This window comes from Saimiri boliviensis, chromosome 16 (assembly GCF_048565385.1).
Source record: "Saimiri boliviensis isolate mSaiBol1 chromosome 16, mSaiBol1.pri, whole genome shotgun sequence".
Lineage (NCBI taxonomy): Eukaryota > Metazoa > Chordata > Mammalia > Primates > Cebidae > Saimiri > Saimiri boliviensis.
In genome coordinates, this window is record NC_133464.1 from 58,520,544 (window position 1) to 58,541,606 (window position 21,063).

A 21,063-nucleotide genomic window follows, 5' to 3' on the forward strand; every position below is an offset into this window, starting at 1 on the left:
ATAGGTAAGGTCATTATGAATGCATGGTAATCTACTTCGGTAGTCTCGTTTGATTCCTTTCAAACATTGTTTTTTGTACTTTCTATTGGGTTGTACTTGGCAACCCAATAGAAAAATAAATCTCCAATTTACTAGGGAAAAAACCTCCTTAGATTGGAATAAAAAGCCCTCTACTGTCTAGATCTGACCCGTGTTTCTAGAGACTATACTATTCTAAGTGCATCTGATGCTCCAGCCTATCTGAACTTCACTGTTCCTAAGGAAGCCCTCAGCAATGGTGTCCTAACTTCCTTTCTTCACATTTTCAATGTTGGGAAGCTCTTTTCACCAGCAGCTTCCCCTTCCTTTACCCATATCCCAATCCTCCCAGTCCTTTAAGACAGTGTTTCTCAAACCTGAATAATGTACAGACTCCTAAAATAAATTCTTATGATCCTAGATAATATATTTTCAGTAAGCTGGGGTCCACAGACCAGTGTGAAAAGCACAAATATAAAGAACTAAAGACCAATTGTATAAAAATTATGCAAATGATCATGTTAAAAAATTTTATCTTTATAATTGGTAAAATAACTTGTATTTTGGCATAGAACTCTGATTCTTATCTCCAGATCTACGATCTGTTTGAGAAACACTACTTTAAGGCAAAGCTTAAACATACCAACCTTGGGAAAAGTTCCTTCATCACCCCAAGGGAATACATTTGTATTTTTTCTGATTTGGTGTCTAACAACTTTCTGCCTAGAAAACATAAGCTCTTTAAAGATAGGGACCACATTTTATTTATTTTTTATATGCACCACACCTAATACACAGGAGGTCCTCAGCAGGTATTGGCTGTAAAATCTATATTCCATGCTTATTTTGTAGTCCAAATCTCTTTAAAAATCACACTTCTTCTATTGTCCATACTCACAGAAGAGCATATTACTCAAATAGCTCTACAATAAATTAACAGTAAGTTTCCGAAGTTATCTTAAAGGAGTAAGTCCGAAACTCAGATTTTTAAAAAGTGCCACAAAGTGTCTCTTCTGTGTCAATGTTAATAGAATTCTTTCTTTAAATGATCAGTGGGCAAATTAAGAATTTCCAGATAAAGCACAAACTCTGGAAAAACAAGGCTAGTGGGAGAGGCCCTATAAATACCTACCTAGTATTACAAGGGCTGTCTCTAACTCGGTATGTATTTAAGGCAGTGTCTTCAGTTTTTCAACCAATGCGTTTGCGAAAACTGTTTTCCTCTGACATGCAGGCGTGGACTCCTTACTTCAGGTAAGGTGACAGCAGCCAGAGAATGCCTTCCCTCCCACGGTATTTGGGACAAGGCTGAAGGAAAGGCACAGGCGGGGTTATGAGGAACGCACTCTCTGCGTGATCTGGACAAGCTGAGGTCAGTTTTTCCTCTTTCAGAGGAGGTAATGGATTATGATGGGCTCGGGTCCCCTTCAGCTCTGAAACAGACATTCTATGGCTCCAAGTAAACACGGCATGAGACAGGTATTTCTTTGGTAGGATCAGTTATATTTCCGCAATAATAAAACTGGCAACAAACCGTTTATAGGCACGTGAGTCTTCCCTTAGGCCCTTTTTGGGGTTGGATAAAGAAAAAAGGATTTGCTCCATTTTTGGCGGTTCCTCCAGCGACAGGGCTCCTGGCCCATTGCGGATCCCGCTACCGCCTCTCGTCGCACCCCAGAGGCCAAGTGAAGCTCCGGGCGAGGACAGCCCCTTATCCGCACTCCCCAGGGGGAGCGGTGTGAGTCGCGGAGGAGATTATTCCCCGATCATAAACAACCTCTCACTTCCCCGCCCCTGCCCCGGCCCGCTCGCTCCCGCCTCCGCCGGGGCGGCCCTCCGAGGCCCAGGAACCACCTCCGGCGCCCGCCAGGCCCCGAGCCTTCCTCGGGAGGGCGGCAGCGGGCCTGCCCTCTTCTTCTAACCGGGTGTTTGTCCACTCTACTCTGCCCTTCTTACTCGTCCACGCTTCAGCCACCTCAGAGGTGCGCTGACGCCAGCCTCCTTTTCTCTTCCCCCGACCCTTATCACCTCCAACAGCCAAGCAGAGGCCGGCAGCCCTGACGCACAGGCTCAACGCCGCTGCCGCCCCGCGCGCGCGGACACGGCCCCCACCCCACCTCGCGGTCCTTCCGCGGTCCGGCCCCGCCCCTTCCTGAAGCCCGCCTCCGGGTCGGCCCGCCCCCCGCCCTCTGGCTCGCGCGCACCCGACGCCCCGCCCCCGCGCGTGCTCAATAACTGTTCCCTGAGCCGGCTTGCAGGCTTCCCCCGCCCCTGAGCTGTTTGAATATGCTAATGAAGGGTAGGGACTAGCCAATAGAACGTTGGGGCGGTGTATCACGTGGCTCCGGGACGTGTCAGGGGTGGAGCCTCCGCAGCCCCTGCCCGAGTTAAAACCGGAGTGTGAGAGAGAAAAGCGCTTCAGTAGCGAGAGGGGCTGAGAAAGTGGTGACACCGCCGGGGTGCGGAGGGAGTCCCTGAAACTTCTCCCAACAGCCCCAGGGCCAATCTCCCCTCAGCCCACTCCCCTCTTCGCCAGCTCCCAGGTCCCCACTCCCTGCACCGGGGGTGGGGCGGGGAGCCAGGCCCGTCTCCCGCTGGGACACACACGGGGGCCGGGAGCGGGGACGGGACCCCCGAGGCGGGGGGGACGGACCGACAGACAGACGGCCAGGCGCCCGCCCCAGCGGGCAGGCAGGCAGGAGGAGGCGGAGGCGGGGGTACGACGGGGAGGACTGGGTCTGGGGAGTTTCCTCTCAACTATCGGGGGAGAAACTCCCCGCAGCCGGAGGAAAGACCCAGACGGTGTTTTCCTCCCGGGGGCCGCGGTCCCCAGCCCCGCTTAGCGGCGGTCGCCGCCACCGGCGCCTCCACATCTACCATCTCTTTCTCCACCACCTCGGGCCCCGCTGTCCCCGGCCAGCACTATGCCCATCTTACTGTTCCTGATAGACACGTCTGCCTCTATGAACCAGCGCAGCCATCTGGGCACCACCTACCTGGACACGGCCAAAGGCGCGGTAGAGACCTTCATGAAGGTACCGACTGACCGAGCCCGGGCGGCGACCCCGGCCCGGCTGCCCGCGGGCGGCAGGGTGGGGGGAGGGCGGCCGGGGCGGCTGGGCGGGGGTGTCGGGGACCTGACTGCGGGAGCTGCCGGGCTCGGAGACCCCCTCCCCCACGGCGCGGGCGGGCTGGCGCTGCGAGCCGGGCTCGGCCGGGGCCCGGGCTCCGGCCCCGGGCGGCGTGTGGGGAGCGATCTGTGTACGGGGGGCGGCGTGGAGGGGCGGCCGCTGCGTGTGCGGTACTGTGGGGGCGGCGGGGTCGCTGGGCGCCCCTTCTTCGCCTGGTAACCTCGCCTCTGTGCTTCCCTCTCGCCCGCCCTCTTCCTCCTACCGTCCCGCAGCTCCGTGCCCGGGACCCTGCCAGCAGAGGAGACAGGTATATGCTGGTCACTTTCGAAGAGCCGCCCTATGCTATCAAGGTAACAGCCCTCGCCCTCCCCCTTTCCTCCCTTCCCTTCCCTGTTCCTTCCTCGCTCGCCCTCCCCGCCCCCCCATTCACCCTTCATTATGCTCCCCTCCCCCACCCGCAGCGCTCCCGGCCGCTGAGGTCTCTTCCCCTGCGGGTTCCCACCCCCTCCCCCGCTCCGCGGCGTCCTAGCGCGGCGCGGAGTCGCGGGGCCACCGCCGTCCCCTCCCGGCCCGGCCCGGCCCTGCGGCGGCGGCGGCGGCGGCGGCGGCGCTGCGATCAACATGGCCGACATTTCCCCTCCGCGGCGTGAGCGGCAGCAATGAACTGTGGGGGATATTTATTCAAGTTAGCCGGAGTGACAGCCGGGCCCGGCCGCGCACAGCCCCGGTTTGCGTTAAAGGGGAATCGGCCCGGCCGGCCCGGGAGCCGGATGCGGGGCTGCGAGGCTTGGTCTTGTCAGATTCGTCCTAACAGGGCCAATGTGATAGCTGCAGGTTAACTTCCGAAGTCCGGCTCCCATCTGCTTCAGCTAGTACCTTCACATATACCCACATTTTGGGTATTAGGTTAGGTAGTAAATTTATCAGGGAAGTTATAAAGTATTAAGACTGTTAACTACCAAAAGCTAGGGAGGAAGCAGGTTTATTCCTGGGCCACCTTTGGAAGAGTTTCCTCAGCAGTGGTATGGTATTAACACGTTAACCAAGCCAAACCAACCAAAAATGAAGCTGCTACTTGGTGAACGTCAGATTATAACGGCTGTGTGTACATGGCTTTTAAAAAAATGAAAAAAAAAAATTCTTACATTTTTCTTTTCAGGCTGGATGGAAAGAAAACCATGCAACGTTTATGAATGAACTGAAAAACCTTCAGGCTGAAGGACTTACGACTCTTGGCCAATCCCTAAGGACAGCTTTTGATTTATTAAATTTAAATAGATTAGTAACTGGCATAGACAACTATGGGCAGGTAGGTTGAATAATAAGGTGGCAAAATAGTTGATTTTTCATTTTGTGAAAAAACAAAGTCCAGTCCAAAAACTACATAACATGAAATGCAAGTATAAAACATTCCAAATTAAAATAGAACATGCACATTGTACAAAGCACTCTAACCCTACTATAGATATTTTATTTTTTCCCCTTTAAAATGCATTTGTATTCTGGATTAGAATCTGAATCTTTTGCTATAAAATTGACATACATTCGGTTTTAATTCCTTGAAAGTTCACTAAAGACAGAAAAAAGAAAGCGTTCTACCTCACCACACTCAAGTTGTGTGTGCAGCTATTGTATGGCTTACAGGAACTAGTTAGTGCTCTTCCTTTCTATATTATTAGTAAAGATGTTAGAGGAACTTAATCTGTTGTATCAGGGTTTAATGTGACCATATTGTGTAACTATTCGGAAAGGTAAGATTTTCACTGGTGTACAGTCACTGGCTGAGGACATTAAGTTTTCTTTTGAAGCATACACAGTTAACAACTATTGCAGGAAGAATTCTGAATTAAATTTCAGGCCCAGAGTTTTGATTTAAACTCCAAACCCTTGGAAAAAAAGACTGCTGGAAAATATGAAAGAACCCTTCGTTTCTTAACCCCCACAAGTCCTTATATTGCACTTAACTTTCATCTGAGGATGAGAGGAGCTTTAAATCAACAGTAATTCACTAAGAAATAATGCAAGGTGGTCCATTGTAACATTTTATGATATTACTGCCCTGGAAATAAAAGATACTGAACAATGTATAATGTTACATGTAACAATGGAATATTATTTCCAAGGAGCTCAATTCTTCTTAAGTTGTAGTGGAAAGCACTATTCCCATAATTATATATTGGGTGTATGTTGTATTCTTTTCGCAAGTTCCACAGTCCCCAGTCTTTGTGAGTTTCATACATTTCAGAGAAATTCTTTCTGTGACTACAACTTCTATTTGCTTCCTATTGAAGGAAATGAACTTGTTTCTGCTTTAGGAAATTATAAGCTTTTTAGGGATAACTTCAGTGATTAAGCATCTTTGGAAATAGCTGAATTTAGTCCTATAGCATTTAAAGTATACATTGAAATTCAGAGTCGGTTTACCAAATTGAACTTCCATCATTTAGGTAAATATGTACTTTTTTACTACATTAATACTTTTATGTTTTTCCCTTCTCTGCTGCTTTTATTTACAACTTTTAGTAATTTCGGTAGATTTGCAATGAACTTTTTGGTTTCTGTTAAATAGTAATGGATTTCTTTCTCTTTTATATTCCTTTGTGATATGTAGTACAACACAGTCTTATTGCTTAAGGTTTTCATCATTACCTCTGAGTTCAAAGAGATATTTAAAACTTGCCATTATTTGGTTATCTTCATTTGGTTGTCATGTTCCTGGTGTATGGCAGAACTATTAGTTTCCTCTTTTTCTGCATCACATTTCATAAGTGGTCAAGGCATTTGGACACATTCACCTCCTACTACCTATTACAAATACCTCTTAGATTGCTTCGTTTGAAAAACTGCTTGTCTGTCTGTTTTTGAGACGGAGTCTGGCTCTTGCCCAGGCTAGAGTACAGTGGTGTAATCTTCGGCTCACTGCAACCTCTGCCTCCCGGGTTCAAGCGATTCTCCTGCCTCAGCCTCCCAAGTAGCTGGGATTATAGGCACCTGCCACCAGGCCCAGCTTATTTTTGTATTTTTAGTAGTGACAGGGTTTCACTGTGTTAATCAGGCTGGTCTTGAACTCCTGACCTCGTGATCCACCCACTTTGGCCTCCCAAAGTGCTGGGATTACAAGCGAGAGCCACCACGCCTGGCCAGAAGGACATTTGTAGTTTAAACCTGTATTTTCCTTTTCCCAGTTGATATCTGCCCCCAGAGAACACTTTAGTTCTTGTCTATAAAGCTTACCAAAAGTTTGAGGGAAAGGTGGTCCTGTGCTGTTACCACTTTGACCAAGAGAAGAACCTAGAGATTGGGATATTTTTGCATGATAGGGTTTATAAATTCAATAACATGGAGAGATGATGCTTCTCACTTATTTTGATGAATAAGCAAGGATTGCAAGGCATAATATTAATGCTTATGTCTTGAATTGGCACATTAAAAATGACACTAGCATTAAAATAAGCCACTTTTCAAATGAAAATCATAATTTGAGTAAAGAGTATTGAATTGGAAGAAAACATTCTTCCAGAAGATTTTTTCATCATCAAACTATCTTGATTTAAACACTTCATGTTTTCTATTCACAAAAACGATTAGAAACTTTGAATGTCTCAAATATTTAATACTAAATATTGTTCATATGTTTTCTTCTTTGTAAAAGTACTTTGTATCTGCCTGTTTTCTGTGGAATACTTTTATTTTGTAACTTTAATGTCTTCACATAAGCATTTCCCCTTTCATGCTCTATACTAGGATCTGTGGAGTTCACAGTACTAAATACTTATATGTAATGTTAGTAGAAAGAAATGAAAAAAGGTTAGTTAGATGGATGATAGAACATACATACTTTATAACGCATCAAAACTTTATGTAATGTTAAATTATTTTCTTAAATGTCTATGGGTTAATATGTATATATTTATATCGATATCTACTACCACATATGCACATATATGCTTTTTCATAACTATTTACAAGAATATTAATATCTATACTGCATTTGTTAACTTAGTTAACATACCTACAAATAAAATATCTTTGAATTATTAGCTAGGATGTGATAAAAATTTGCAGGGCATTAGTTAGGTTAAAGTAGCTGAGAAAAAGGAATAGTTCTTAGTGAATGTTTTCCTCAAGCACGTTGGATATCCCACTAAGAAAAATTCCATGTCTATAGACGTTCTTATAAATAATTTTGATAATCTATACCATTTACTGATATTTCTACAGTAACGGAACAATGTGTAGCCTTTAGTCAGTCTTTTCCTTTATAGTAGTACTTTATTAAATTGCATATCATTGCAGATAAATTTGATACATAATTTTTTCACATGTGTTCAACAGAGTTTCAAATAATGCTGATCCTTTGAGAGCTGCTGAAAGTCTGAACCAGCCTTAATATCTAAAATTAGGAAATGTATAAAATTTGAGAGGTCTGATTAAAGTTTTATATGTAGATGAGTTAATTTTCATATTGTTACATATTGTTAATTTTCCTGTGTTCCATGAACATTTTCAACATTGTCTTTTTTTTTTTTTTTTTTTCCCAGTAAATTTAGGTTAGTTAAGATTAGCTAATAAATCTTAATCTGGCCTGCAAGTCATCATTTTTGTTACTGACCTGCTCCATACCTCCCACTACCTGATGTATACTAGTACTGATTAAATTGTTCCAGGGGTTAAAATGGCATGTTTTCTACTGTGTGCCTGTGGTGAAGACAGTCTTTGTACAGATACCCTAAAAGGAGATAAAATATGTGCTTAATTTTTTGAAGATTTTCCATGGTGAATGTTTACCTCACTAAAAAATGGTGGCTTTCAGACAATGTCAAATTTAATGATTCTCAGGGAAAAGAATTTTAACCAATTTTATTGTTTAGCATAAAGGTCTATTTTGTAAAGCCAGGAGATAATACAGATATAGTTCTAATACTGCTACTTTTTTCCCTTTACCTAAGTATTACCTACTTAATACTCAGGTGGTGTAAAATACAGGCTTCTCTTTGAAGGCTGGTAGGTGAAGTAGTGAGAACTCCATTTCCATTTGGTGCTTTTTCTTAAGATTATTAACAAATGTATGAATAATAATTTGGTATTTATTAAGCGATAGTCTTTTCAAATGAAAGTAAATTACTATATGTGAAATACTGCTGTGTTGAGTATGAAGTGGAAATACAATGATGAATGGTATTTTGTAAATTTTTTAAGTCCATTAATTAAAAACATTTTTTTTAAATTGTGGTAAGAAACACCTGACAAAATTTACCATCTTAACTGTTTTTAAGTGTGCAGTTCAGCAGTGTTACCTATATTCACATTGTTGGGCAACCAATATCTAGAACTTTTTTATCTTGCAAAATTGAAACTCTATATCCAGTAAATGTTAACTCCCAGTCCCTGGAAACCTCCTATTCTACTTTCTGTTTTTATGCATTTGGCTACTCTGGATATGACAGATAAGTGAAATCGTACAGTACTTGCCTTTTTTAGACTGGCTTATTTCACTTAGCATAATAATGTTCTCAAGATTCATTCATGTTTAGGGCATGTCAGGATTTTCTTCTGTTTTGAGGCTGAATAATATTCTATTGTATGTACCACATTTTGCTTATCCACATATCTATTGATAGTCACTTGGCTTGCTTCCACCTCTTGGCTGTTGTGAAAAATGCTGCAATGAACATGGGTGTGTAAATATCTTTGAGATCCTGCTTCCAGTTCTTTTGGATGTATACCCTGAAATGAAATGGCTGGATCATATTGTATTCCATTTCTAATTTTTTGAGGAAGTACCATACTGTTTTTCATAGCAGCTATACCATTTTACATTCCTACCATGAGTTCACAAGGGTTATATTGTCTTTGTATCCTCACTAACACAATTTTCTATTTTTCTTTGACATTAGCCATCCTAGTGGGTATGAGGTATCTCATTGTGGTTTTAATTTACATTTCCCTAATAATTGTTTATGTTAAGCATCAACATACACTTGTTAGCCGTTTGCACACTGTTTTTGGAGAAATGCCATTCAAGTCTTTTGCCCATTTAAAATTTTTTTTTTTTTTTTTTTTTTTTTTTTTTAGTTTTAGGATTTCTTTATATTTTCTGGGTATTAATCCCTTAACATATATATGATTTGCAAATATTTTCTCCCATTATGTAGTTTGCCTTTTCACTCCATTGTTTCTTCAATGCATAAAATTTTTGATTTTGGTATAGTCCAGTTTATGTATTTTTACTTCTATTGTCTGTGGTTTTGGTGCCATCCACAAAATATTGCTAAATCCAGTGTCACCGAAGCTTTTCTCCTGTGTTTTAAGAGTTTTATAGCTTTAGATCTTCTGTTTAGGTCTTTAATCTGGTTTGAATTAATTTTTGTATATGATAAAAGGTAAGGATCCAACTTCATTCTTTTGCATGTGGATATTCAGTTTCTCCACCACCATATGTTGAAGAGGCTGCCCTTTCCCCATTGAATGGTCTCTGCAAATCCCTGAGCTCTTCAGCCTCAATAGTTATTGTTAGTGGAGAGGGCACTCTACTGTCAAACTTGCTTAAATGTGTGTTCCACATCTTTATTGTGTAAAAGAAGAGCAGTGGCTGGAAATGTGAGAATTGGAATCCCAATCTTGGCCTTGCTATTGAATTATTATGTAACATTGGGCATTCACAATACTATCCTGAGCTTCTGCGGCTTCTTATTCCAGGTTGGCAATAATGAAGCCATTGTACCTTTAATATAGAATTGATGAGAAGTTTAATTGGGATGATGTACTTAAAATGTACTTAAAAAATTAGAGTCTGCTAACTAGACAAAAAGCATCATTTCCCCCCAAAAGATTAGTATATTTACCTCTAGTTTTCTATTTTTTCAATTTTCAATTAAAATTATAAAACTCTAGTGGTATTTAAAGCTGATTATTACATGCTTTAAAAATCTATTAGTATCATGAAGTATATATTTTTCCTTGGGAAAAGCAGGTGTGAAAGAAAAGTAATAGAACTTGGCCAAAGTTGTCTTGGTGGTAGTTAATAAGCATAGGATGATGTTTTTAAAGAAGTGTTAAATGGAAACAATTTAAGTAATTTAGCAGATCAAGTCACAAAGTCATCCTTTTGCAAGAATACTTCCGTGAAAAAAGCACGTGCTTTAGGATTCTTTCAAATGGGGAGCTCCCCCTAGTGCGTTTTAGGTGAGATTTACACAAGTTTGATTTGCAAGGAACCTTTTAGGAGCACATCTGTTGGGTAAATCAAGGGATATTTTAATAAGATTTAACAAAGCTCAAATTAGCACAAAATGAGTGTGATTTATTTATTTCCTATAGAGCATTAATTTAATTATGGTAATTTAAATGAAAAGGAATGTCCCCAAACCCAGATTTTATTTTCTTTCAAAACACTTACTAGAATATTTCTTAAGAATTTTATACTCTCAATTTGTTTTACAAAAGAATAAAAAATTTTCCAGTCATGATCTTAAAAAGAGAGAAAAAACCCCCACTATCCTAAGGATATTATTGCATTCTTAATGATAAATTGTTCAAAATAGACCTTAAATACAAAAGTCAAAAACAGGCCAGGTACCCTGGCTCACACCTGTAATCCCAGCACTTTGGAGGTAAAGGCAGGCGGATCACTTGAAGTCAGGAGTTTGAGACCACCCTAGCCAACAATGATGAAACCCCGTCTCTACTGAAAATACCTGCCCCCCGCCGCCCCAAGAAAATCAGCTGGGCATGGGTGGCAAGTGCCTGTAGTCCCCTTACTCAGGACTATAGTCCTGACTCCCTGTTGGAGAATCACTTAAACCCAGGAGGCGGAGGTTTCAGTGAGCTGTGATGGTGCCACTGCACTCCAGCCTGGACAACAGGCCGTCTCAAAAATAAAAATAAAATAAAAAATAGATTCTACTTCTCCTTTAAAGAGCATTTTACTTTCTCTTGATATAGGAGGGAATCCATAATTATGATTAAATTACATATAGCTAGAAATTAAAAGATCAGGGAACAAATCTAATATTTGAAAGAATTGGTCTTATTTGTGTATTTTGAATTAAGGTAGTTTGTGGTCAAAATTAGCTAAAAGGATTGTTTAGTCATGTTTATGTCATAGATTTCTCCAAAGAGATTATATAATATTTTATAATTTGAAATGTTTCTTAAATATGTAAAATGATTTTTGGCTATGATAACCTTTACTCAGATTTATACTCTACAATTAAATTAGTCTTGGTGAGCTTTTCTTGTTTTTTGGGGGTTTTTTAATTAAAAAAAAATTTAGATGCAAAGTCTTTCTGTGTTATCCAGACTGGTCTTGCACTCTGGCTCAAGTGATCCTCCCATCATAGCCTTCGGAGTAGCTGGGACTGCAGTCTCTTGCCATTGTACTCAGCTTAAAAAAGTAATTTCCTTATGTAAACTTTGTGTTTAGTCTTACTGTTAGTCTATAAAAGGTTACCATGGTCGCCAGACTTTAAACAGAATACTGAAGTTTTTTTTGTTTTGTTTTGGTTTGTCTGTATTTTCTGATCTAACATTTTTATTGAGATACAACTTAAATACACAAATCTGAAGTGTGAAGCTTAGTGTATTTTAAAATACATACTCTTTTAAAAAGTTGAACGTTTACATCTACTGACAGAACTTTTCATTAAATTTTGTGTGTTTTGTTATTATTGTTTCATAGGGCTTTGGAATAGAAGTGATTTTAGAAGTTTACTCAATTTTTCTCATTTTGTAGGTGAAGAAAAGGCCTAGAAAGGTTAAAATGCTTAATTTCTTCACATTTATGAAATATTAAAGTTGTAATTGGTGATAGAACAGTTATGCAGATTTTTTAGTAACTTGTATATTATTTAACAACATTTTATTTAAATATACAACCAGTGGGTCTGAGTTGCTTTCTTAGGTTTTGTCTGTAGTTCTGTAATGCAGTATGATTTCTTTCAGTTCTTGTTTGAAAGGGAAACATTTCATTTTGTCACTGTTACATTTAGTCTTTCTTGTAACATTCTATCCAAATACTATTTGTTTCAAAATTAGCTTTAGTTGGATTCCTTCCTCCCTTTGTTTGGCAGAAAGTAAACAAATTTAGGGCAGCGGTCCCCAGCCTTTTTAGTACCAAGCTGGTTTTGTGGAAGACAGTTTTTCTGTGGATTGGTGGAGGTCGTTGGGTTGGTTTTGGGTGAAACTATTCCACTTCAGATCATGAGGCATTAGATTCTCATAGGAATGCGTAACCTAGATCCCTCTCAGGCACAGTTCACAATAGGGTTCAGGCTCCTATGAGAATCTAATGCTGCTGCTGATCTGACAGGACGCAGAGACCAGACGGTAATGCTCACTTGCCCACTGCTCATGTTCTGCTGTGTTGCCCACACCAAATAGGAACCAAGGATTGGGGACCACGATCTAGGGAATAAACCAGGAAGGACTTCTCAGAGATAGTAGCATCTGAGCAAGTTTGAAGAATAAAAAGTTTACTGAGAACCCAGAACCCTTGCAGGTTAGGGGGCAATGCAGAGTGAAAATCATGATCAATTGCTTAGTATGGTGGTTCGCGCCTAGTAATCCCAACACTTTGGGACGCTGAGGTGGGCGGATTGCCTGAAGTCAGGAGTTTGAGACCAGCCTGGCCAACATGGTGAAACCTGCCCTCTACTAAAAATACAAAAATTAGCTGGATATGGTGGCAGGCACCTGTAATTTCAGCTACTCAGGAAGCTGAGGCAGGAAAGTCACTTGAACCTGGGAGGTGAAGGTTGCAGTGAGCCTCGCTGTTGCACTCCAACCCTGGCGACAAGAATGAAACTCCATCTCAAAAAAAAAAAAAAAGAAAAAAGAAAAAGATCATGGTCAAAAACATAGAAGGGGCTGTCCCTGTGGCTCACACCTTTGTGTAATCCCAGCCCTGTAGGAGATTGAGGAGGGAAGATAACTAAAGGCCAGGAGTTCAAGACCAGCTTGGCCAACCTGGTAAAACCCAATCTCTACCAAAAACACAAAAATTAGCCAGACATGATGGTGCACACCTATAATCCCAGCTACTCAGGTGGCTGAGGCAGGAGAGTCACTTGAACCCAGGAGGTGGAGGTCGCTATGACCCAAGATCATGCCACTGCACTCCAGCCTGGGTGACAGAGTGGGACTCTTTCAAAAAAAATAAAGGCAGGAGGAGGCCTGGGGATGTAAGGGATAGTTGACAGGATTTTATACTGTAATTACTTTAAGACCTAGCTTGTAATAATATACATAAATGTTTAATGGCACTTTTTGATTTCTTAAGTTTCTGATGTGTAGCTAGTTAATATAGAGCTATTAATTTTGTTTATTATTTGATTTTTCTAATGTGGTATGCCAACCAGTATTAGGGTTGCATTTATAACTTTTTACCTGGACGGTTTTTTTTTTTTAATTAAAAAAAAATTTTTTTTAAGATGGGGTTTCACCAGGATGGCCAGGCTGGTCTTGAACTCCTGACCTCAGGTGATCCACCCACCACGGCTTCCCAAAGTGCTAGGATTACAGGCGTGAACCACCGCGCCTGGCATTGGACAGTTTTTTAATGAGTTAACTACCGTGTTTTCATTTAACTTAAGGTAGTTTTGAACATTTCTAAGCATTATGTCTTAAGATTCAGAAAAATATGACCAGATCCACTTACGGATTTCCATTCCACTCGTGACCTGACCAGTCATACAACCTCTCAGCCTCACTTTCCCCACTAGACAAGTAGAATGAAAAAAACTATTTGGCAGAATTGTGTAAAGATTAAGGGATGTACAACAGAACAACCTATTATCATTTTTATGAGTTTTCTTTTATTTAAATTTTAGAAATGAAATTGTGGGGTACTAGATGGTTATTTTAATCTTGCTTTTTTTCAGAACAAGCAGCATGGTAATACGGAGAGAACTGCTGTGTTAGAACTGGCTGTTCCTGGTTCTGCCGCTCACTAGCTTATATTGTCTTGAAAAGTCCGTTAGCCTCCCTGAGCATCAAGTTTCTCATCCACAGAATTGTGATTATACCAACCCTTAAATTTTGTGAGGATTAGAAGTAATATTTGTTAATAACCTAGCAAAAGTGCCTTCCTGGCCCATGTTAGGAGTGCATTTATGATGATGATTATCATCTCCAGTATTATGGTAAACACTTAACAGGATAAAATCTTTTTAGTCTGATACCTCTGACAAAAACAGAATGTATTGCTTAACAGTGGGAATATATTCTCTGAGAACTGCACCATTAGACAGATCTGTTGTGGGAAACTCATAGAGTGTACCTACAGAAACCTAGATGAGATGGACTACCATACACCTAGGCTATATGGCATATAGCCCATTTCTCCTAGGCTATACATCTACCTGTATAGCATGTAGCTATACTGATTGCTGTAGGCAATTTTAACACTTTTAAAAGTATTCATATGTCTAAACAGATATAAACATAGACAAGTACAGTAGAAATATGGTATAAAAGATAAAAAATGGTATACCTGGATAAGGCACTTACTATGAATATAGCTTGCAGGACTGGAAATTGCTTTGGGTGAGTGACTTAGTGGTGAGGGAACTGACGGCCTAGGACAATACACTGCTGTAGACCTTGTAAACATTATGTACTTAGGCTACCCTAAATTTATTGAAAATTTTCTCTCTCCAATAATAAATTAACCTTAGCTTACTTTTTTTATTTTATAAACTTTAAAGTTTTTAAAATGTTTTAACTCATTTTTAGTAAGATTTAAGATACAGCTGTATAAAATGTTTTCTTTATATCCTTATTCTGTAAGCTTTTTTCTATTTTTTACGTTTTTATTTTTCTAAAAAAACTTTGGTTAAAAACTAAGACTCAAATGCATTATCCTAGGCCCACACAGGGTCTCGATCATTAAGATGTCAGGAGGTGATAGGAATTCTTCAGCTGTGTTATAATCCTACAGGACCTCTGTCATATACATGGTCTGTCATTGATCAAAACTAGATATCCAATGTTTCTAGCTAAAGTAAAAACAAACATTTTGAAAGTTTTTGAAAACCAGAAAGGTTTTAAACTTCTTAAAGAAATTTAGAGTAGAGTTCATTTCTAGGACTTTGTAATTGTATATTTTAGAATTCACATTGGTGATGTTTGGGATGGAGGTTTAGGGGAAGATGTTATCTTCCAGAAGAAATGTCAAATATAAAATATATAATTCCTTTTGTCATGTAGACTTACGTAGGAAAAGATGTAATAGGATAAGCCTAGGAAGGATTTTTTGGTATGAAGATTTTTTTTAAAGGGCATATATGATTGGAAATTTGACTGTTGGTATGTAGAGAGAGATAATTGTACATGAAAAGTACTATAACCTGAAAAAATCTTACAGTTAAGAGGACTAGTTGTAACCAAAGGACAAATTTATGTCAGTCCAGTGATTACTCCTATCAAAAACCATTGTAGTCTCTACATACTTTTTTTTTTTTTTTTTTGAGTTGGAGTCTCACTCTGTTGCCCAGCCTGGAGCGCAGTGGTGCGATCTTGGCTCATTGCAACCTCCACCTTCCCAGGTTCAAGTGATTCTCCTGCCTCAGCCTCCCCAGTAGCTGGGACTACAGGTGCACGCCACCACACCCAGCTATCTATGTACCTGATTTTATTGCCTGTTTATCTGTGACATTTTGACATTTTCCTTCTATTTTGGCCAAATAAGGTATGGGACTCCTAATGAAAGTCCTGGGAAGGATTATATTGTCTATAAAACTTTATTATGGACATGAAAACAGTTCTGAATATGTGAGAAAAAGTAATTGTAGTACTATTAGATGATGCAATTTGTAGCTAGGAAATGACAGGATTGATGCTGGTGTGTTAGAGTAAAACTTTCCCTTTGTTTTAAAGTGAGTGAATCTTGTTAGGTACTAGGAAACAGCAGCAGTCTCATGGTTATTCTGGGTTTCAACACTGGAAACAGCTAATAACAGCATTATTCTGAAATAATTGAAAACAATCTATTGTTTTAAATAAGGAATTGAAGGTAATTGAATATGCAATGTGAAAGGATAGGCTGCAAATGACAGTGGGTGATGTTGCAAGATAATGACAAGCTACAGTACTTTTGGATTATCAGGAATTAGCAAAAATGATGTCTTCGTGTCTTCTGGTAATTTCTGAGTTGTGAACTGTCTTGATCATTTATGTTCTTTGGCAGGTAATGTAATAATGAATATACAATTTTGAATTTTGTGCAATCCTATTCCTTAAACCAATAAAATAGAAAGGAAAACCAAGAGATTTCATCCACAAGATTGAGCCTAAATAGGTAGTAGAAAGAATAGAAAGTCTTCGTTCTAAATTTTATTATTAATTCAGAATGGATAGTGTCTAATCCCAAATGAGATTATAGTGACTGTAAATCTTAATGTAACAAGGGATTGTCTTGCCATGTTCTTAAAGTTACCATTTTAATGAGCTATAGTAATATTCTGAAACATGCAGCAATCTGTAGTCATCCATATGTGACATCTGTGCATTTCTAAGGTAAAACTGTTGGTGGATTTGTATGTATCGTTAGGAAGGCTTATTAAACATTTTTTTTTTTAAGTGATAGGCACAAGTATTATGTAGTTAGATTTTTTTTTTGTTTCCCAAAAATGTTACCTACTTTGAAAATCTTAAATCTATAAACACTTGGGAAGGTATTTAGCACAAGCATCAATAAGCGTTTCAACAAGATGGATTGTTAGAAACGATGTATATATGCTTATGTAATGGATTTAGAGAAATTTGTTTCCTCCTAAAAAATCTTTGTCAAGTTGGGTTAGTACCATTTCTTTCCTTGAAAACTAAAAATCCACATTTTAAACAAAGCGGGATCCCTTAAAACTAATCTCACTATATATATAAATATAAATATAAATATAAATATATATATATATAAATATCTATATATATAAATATCTATCTATCTATCTATCTATATATATATATATTTTTTTTTTTTTTTTTTTTTTTAAGACAGAGTCTTGCTCTGTCACCCAGGCTGGAGTCCAGTGGCACAATTTTGGCTCATTGTAATCTCTGCCTCCCAGTTTCAAACGATTTTTGTGCCTCAGCCTCCTGAGTAGCTGGAATTACAGGCAAGTGCCACCACACCTGACTAATTTTTGCATTTTTGGTGGAGACAGGGTTTTGCCGTGTTGGCCAGGCTGGTCTGGAACTTCTGACCTCCAGTGAGCCTCCTGCTTCAGCCTCCCAAAGTGTTTGATTACAGGTGTGAGCCATCACACCTAGCCTCACAATAAGCCTTACCCAATTATTTTCAGATTGGCCTTCAGCCATAGCATATGGGAAACAATATACTGTCAGAGTTTTCCAAGTGCTCATCATGCTTTTTTTGTTTGTTTGTTTTTAAAATCTAATGCTTTATTGCTAACTTTCCTGATCCGAAACATTTATTAGACAGTTCATTTTCAATTGTAAATTTTAAGATATTTATGTAGAAGGCTGACATAGCACACCATCTTTTGTAGGACAGTTGTGTGTGGGAATTGATTTTTTTTTTTTTTTTTGCGACCATATTTGTAGTGTGATGTGTAGAAGGAAGTAACCAGAATGGTTTTCATCTGCTGCTTTGCCCTACATTCAAGGTCTGCTTGTCATAGTGTTTAAAATTGAGTTCATTGCTGAGTTCAAGATGGGATTTAACCAGACTTTTACAAAGGTATTGTCTGTAGATTTTATGGCAGTCAACAACTCAAGGAGGTGATTAATCTTAAGAAACTAGATAGATTTCTTTTAGGTCAAATTAAATTTTAACATTATTGCTGTGTAACTCCATTCACCTGAAAATATGTTCACATCTTGGTTTTTATTTATACATTTATTTTTTAAATGTATTTCTAACTTTTTTTTTTATTATATGCTTCATTAGAATAAAATTTCCCAAGTTATTATTACCCAGTCCATCCTAAAATCTTGGCATCAAGCAGTACTCCTGCCTTGGCCTCCCAAAGTGCTAGGATGCCTGGCCCCAGTCCATCTAATGTATGTATTAGATTCTTAGAATATTACTATTTATTAAGTAAAGTTGTATGTTTCTGATATTTTAATTACTCCTTATATGCCAGCATAAACACTGTTTGCCTGGCACTACTTTTTAGGTATTCCCCAGACCAGTTTGTTAATTTTATTCAAACTTTAGATTCCAATTCAAGTATAAAACCCAAATTCTACCAAATTATTAGTATTTCAGATATATTGAGTTGATAATTACTTTTTTTTGCAGTTATACTTACTCCTATCAATTATTAGATTTCCCTAATGTTAATTGTTTTTACAAAGTCAAACTTTGGTGATTTTGCAGTTCTTATGGTGACTATTTCTTAACATTATTACTATTTGATCTATTATGAAATCAAATTCCAGGATGGAGTTCCTTTGTCATAAAACACATATATGGAAGTCCTCCCTACTTTTACTCAAGTTCATAGTATTCGTCTGTTTTTAATGCTGTTTTATTTTTAACATAAGGAATTATGTGGTTGAATAAAGGAATTGTATTGGAACACAATTGTGTAATGGAGTTACTTGAAACTAAAAATATATTTCTTATACTGTAGAATTCTGACATGTTTTCCTGTAGCTATAGATCTTAATGTATTCTGTTACCAGATTTTCATATGCTAGCAGGTTTTCTAAAATTTTTATTTTAGAATACTAAACACATTTTAATTTTGAAGAGTATTTGTTTTGAATATATAATAAATGCACATGGTTAAAAAAAGTTGAGGTATTATACAAAGTTATAATATTTCCATTCTATGGAGGCAACCATGGTTAATGAGTTTCTAACGTATCCTTTAGAGATCTTTTTTATGTAGTCAAAGGTATTATTTTGCCAGCATTAATGTCTTAAGATGAATATTTTAGAGTTTGACATCAAAAGACTCTTTTCTACTATACTACTTGAGACTTTTAACAATAAAAGTAATAATCTTACTGAAATCTAAAACATAAAGTTTGTAATTCTGGCCTGGAATATTGATTTAAATGTAGACCTGAGACCTTTATTGACTTAATAATTGTATTTTGTTTGTAATATGTTGTTACCCAGTTGTATATTTATCCCCATAATTTAATGAGCCTTCTCAACCTTTAAAAAAAATTAGCAGCATTTAATAATGACAATGAATTATTGACTTGACAAACATGATTAGCACATCAAAAGATTAGTTATGACCTGTTTAAGGGTACGATAACATTCCTGTGCCCCTCCTCCACTACATTTTCAGTTTCTTAGGTAATTGAAAATAATTCTTTTCCTGAGATCAGGTTAGCTTATTTGGAGGAAATTACCTTTTTTAAATATTTTCAAAAATTTTTTCCAAATAGTTCGTTGTAACATTTCAAAAGTGTTTTCTTTCAAAAATAACATAGGTTCTAGTAGATATCTGTTTACATTAATTATATTCTTTACATTTTCTTATTATTGAGGTTTTATGCCTTAACTGAGTTATTTAACACCGTATCAGCTGTTGAGAAAACTATAGTAGGAAATTTTAAGTGAAGTAAAAGGTTTTGCTTTATGTTATTTTTGTGGCAAAACTCTTACTTGAGGTTTCTGACCAAAATTAAAATGAAAAATTTTTAATGACAGAAAAGATTGACTCCCTTTAGTAAGTAGCTCTAGAGCTAGAGCTTCATATTTTGCATTATATTTTCTAGCCGTATGTTATGCCAGGAACCACTGCTCTGAGAGTAAAATGTGAATTTATTCTGCTAATAGCAAAAGTAAACTTTTAGTCCCTCTACTGGTTGTCTTTATTGTAGCAGAGCTTAGTTGTTTATATATATATATATCTTATTATAATTATGATAAAGGCTATTTATAACTTTATGGCCAAAGTGAATATTGAGAGAAATTCTAGAGGATTGTCTTCCAACTGAGTGACTTATAAACATACTTATTTAGGCATAATAATGTAAAATAATTGCTTTTAAGGATTTGGAAATTATTAAATTGCATAGGCTTGACACCAGATACTGAATAACATTATATTGCAGTAATTAAGTTGTACCTCTCATTTAGACTTTGGAGGTATTAAAACTTTACTTTTTGTAAAACATGACAAAAATCTTACAATATTGGCAGAAAACTAAAACTGTTAATTTGCTAGTTAAAATAATGTCGACAGAAAAAGATGACAATTATTATACAGTAAGGAACAGTGCAAAACAGTACATAAGAACACTTTGTTGGAGCAACATGTTTACTTTCTGCTAGTGATTTAGAAATTCATGCTTAAATAAATTTGTTAATGTCAAATTCTTATATAATAGAGATGGGAATACATTTTTCCTGGAAATTAAAAAAAAGCTTGTGTGTATAAATTGCGTTCACTTAAATCATTATCCTAATTTTTATAGTAACTGATTATTGCTTTTCTTAGTGTGATTTCTTGACTAAGCTCTTTAATCTTAGGAAAGGATCTTAGGCATGGCAAGGGATAATTGGTACAATGAGGATGATAATATTTTTCTTTTTCTATGTTTGATCTTTATCTGATTTTCCCAAAATTTAAAGTCACTAAAGAACTTGTTATTTTATCTTGTGTTTATGTATATACTCTCCGAAAGTTGAATTTATATAGTTTTTAAAAGTAAACATTGCTATATATTGTATTTTGTTTCAGTGTGTTTGTGTTGGGGGAAGATATATTTATTTTATACATAAAGAAATTGATGGGTAAGAAATTACAGAATCACAGAAATCTACCAAGTAAAGGAATAGTCTTACTATAGTTAATTTTATTGCAGAAAGAATATATTAAAAACAAAACAGTCTGATTGTAACACCATTCTTTGTTGGGTGAATATGGCACAATCCAGGTTGGTATGGAATTATGTACAAGAGAATTTAGTAGTTGTCAGACCTCCA

General features: G+C 38.1%; 1 protein-coding gene across 2 annotated transcripts in view; it reads left to right on the forward strand.

Annotated features, from left to right (window-relative positions):
- The first annotated feature begins 2,426 nt into the window (after nt 1-2,426).
- The window catches only part of INTS6 (integrator complex subunit 6), a 91,729-nt gene continuing 73,092 nt past the window's right edge, over nt 2,427-21,063 (forward strand). Inside the window, exons 1-3 of one of the 2 annotated variants that reach the window (XM_039473270.2) lie at nt 2,427-3,053; nt 3,422-3,499; nt 4,309-4,458. In XM_039473270.2, coding sequence (XP_039329204.1) covers nt 2,943-3,053; nt 3,422-3,499; nt 4,309-4,458 — 339 coding nt within the window. In that variant the 5' untranslated portion in view covers nt 2,427-2,942. Of the gene's footprint in view, nt 3,054-3,206; nt 3,500-4,308; nt 4,459-21,063 lie in introns of those variants that run through there. The other variant, XM_039473271.1, reaches the window with a different exon arrangement.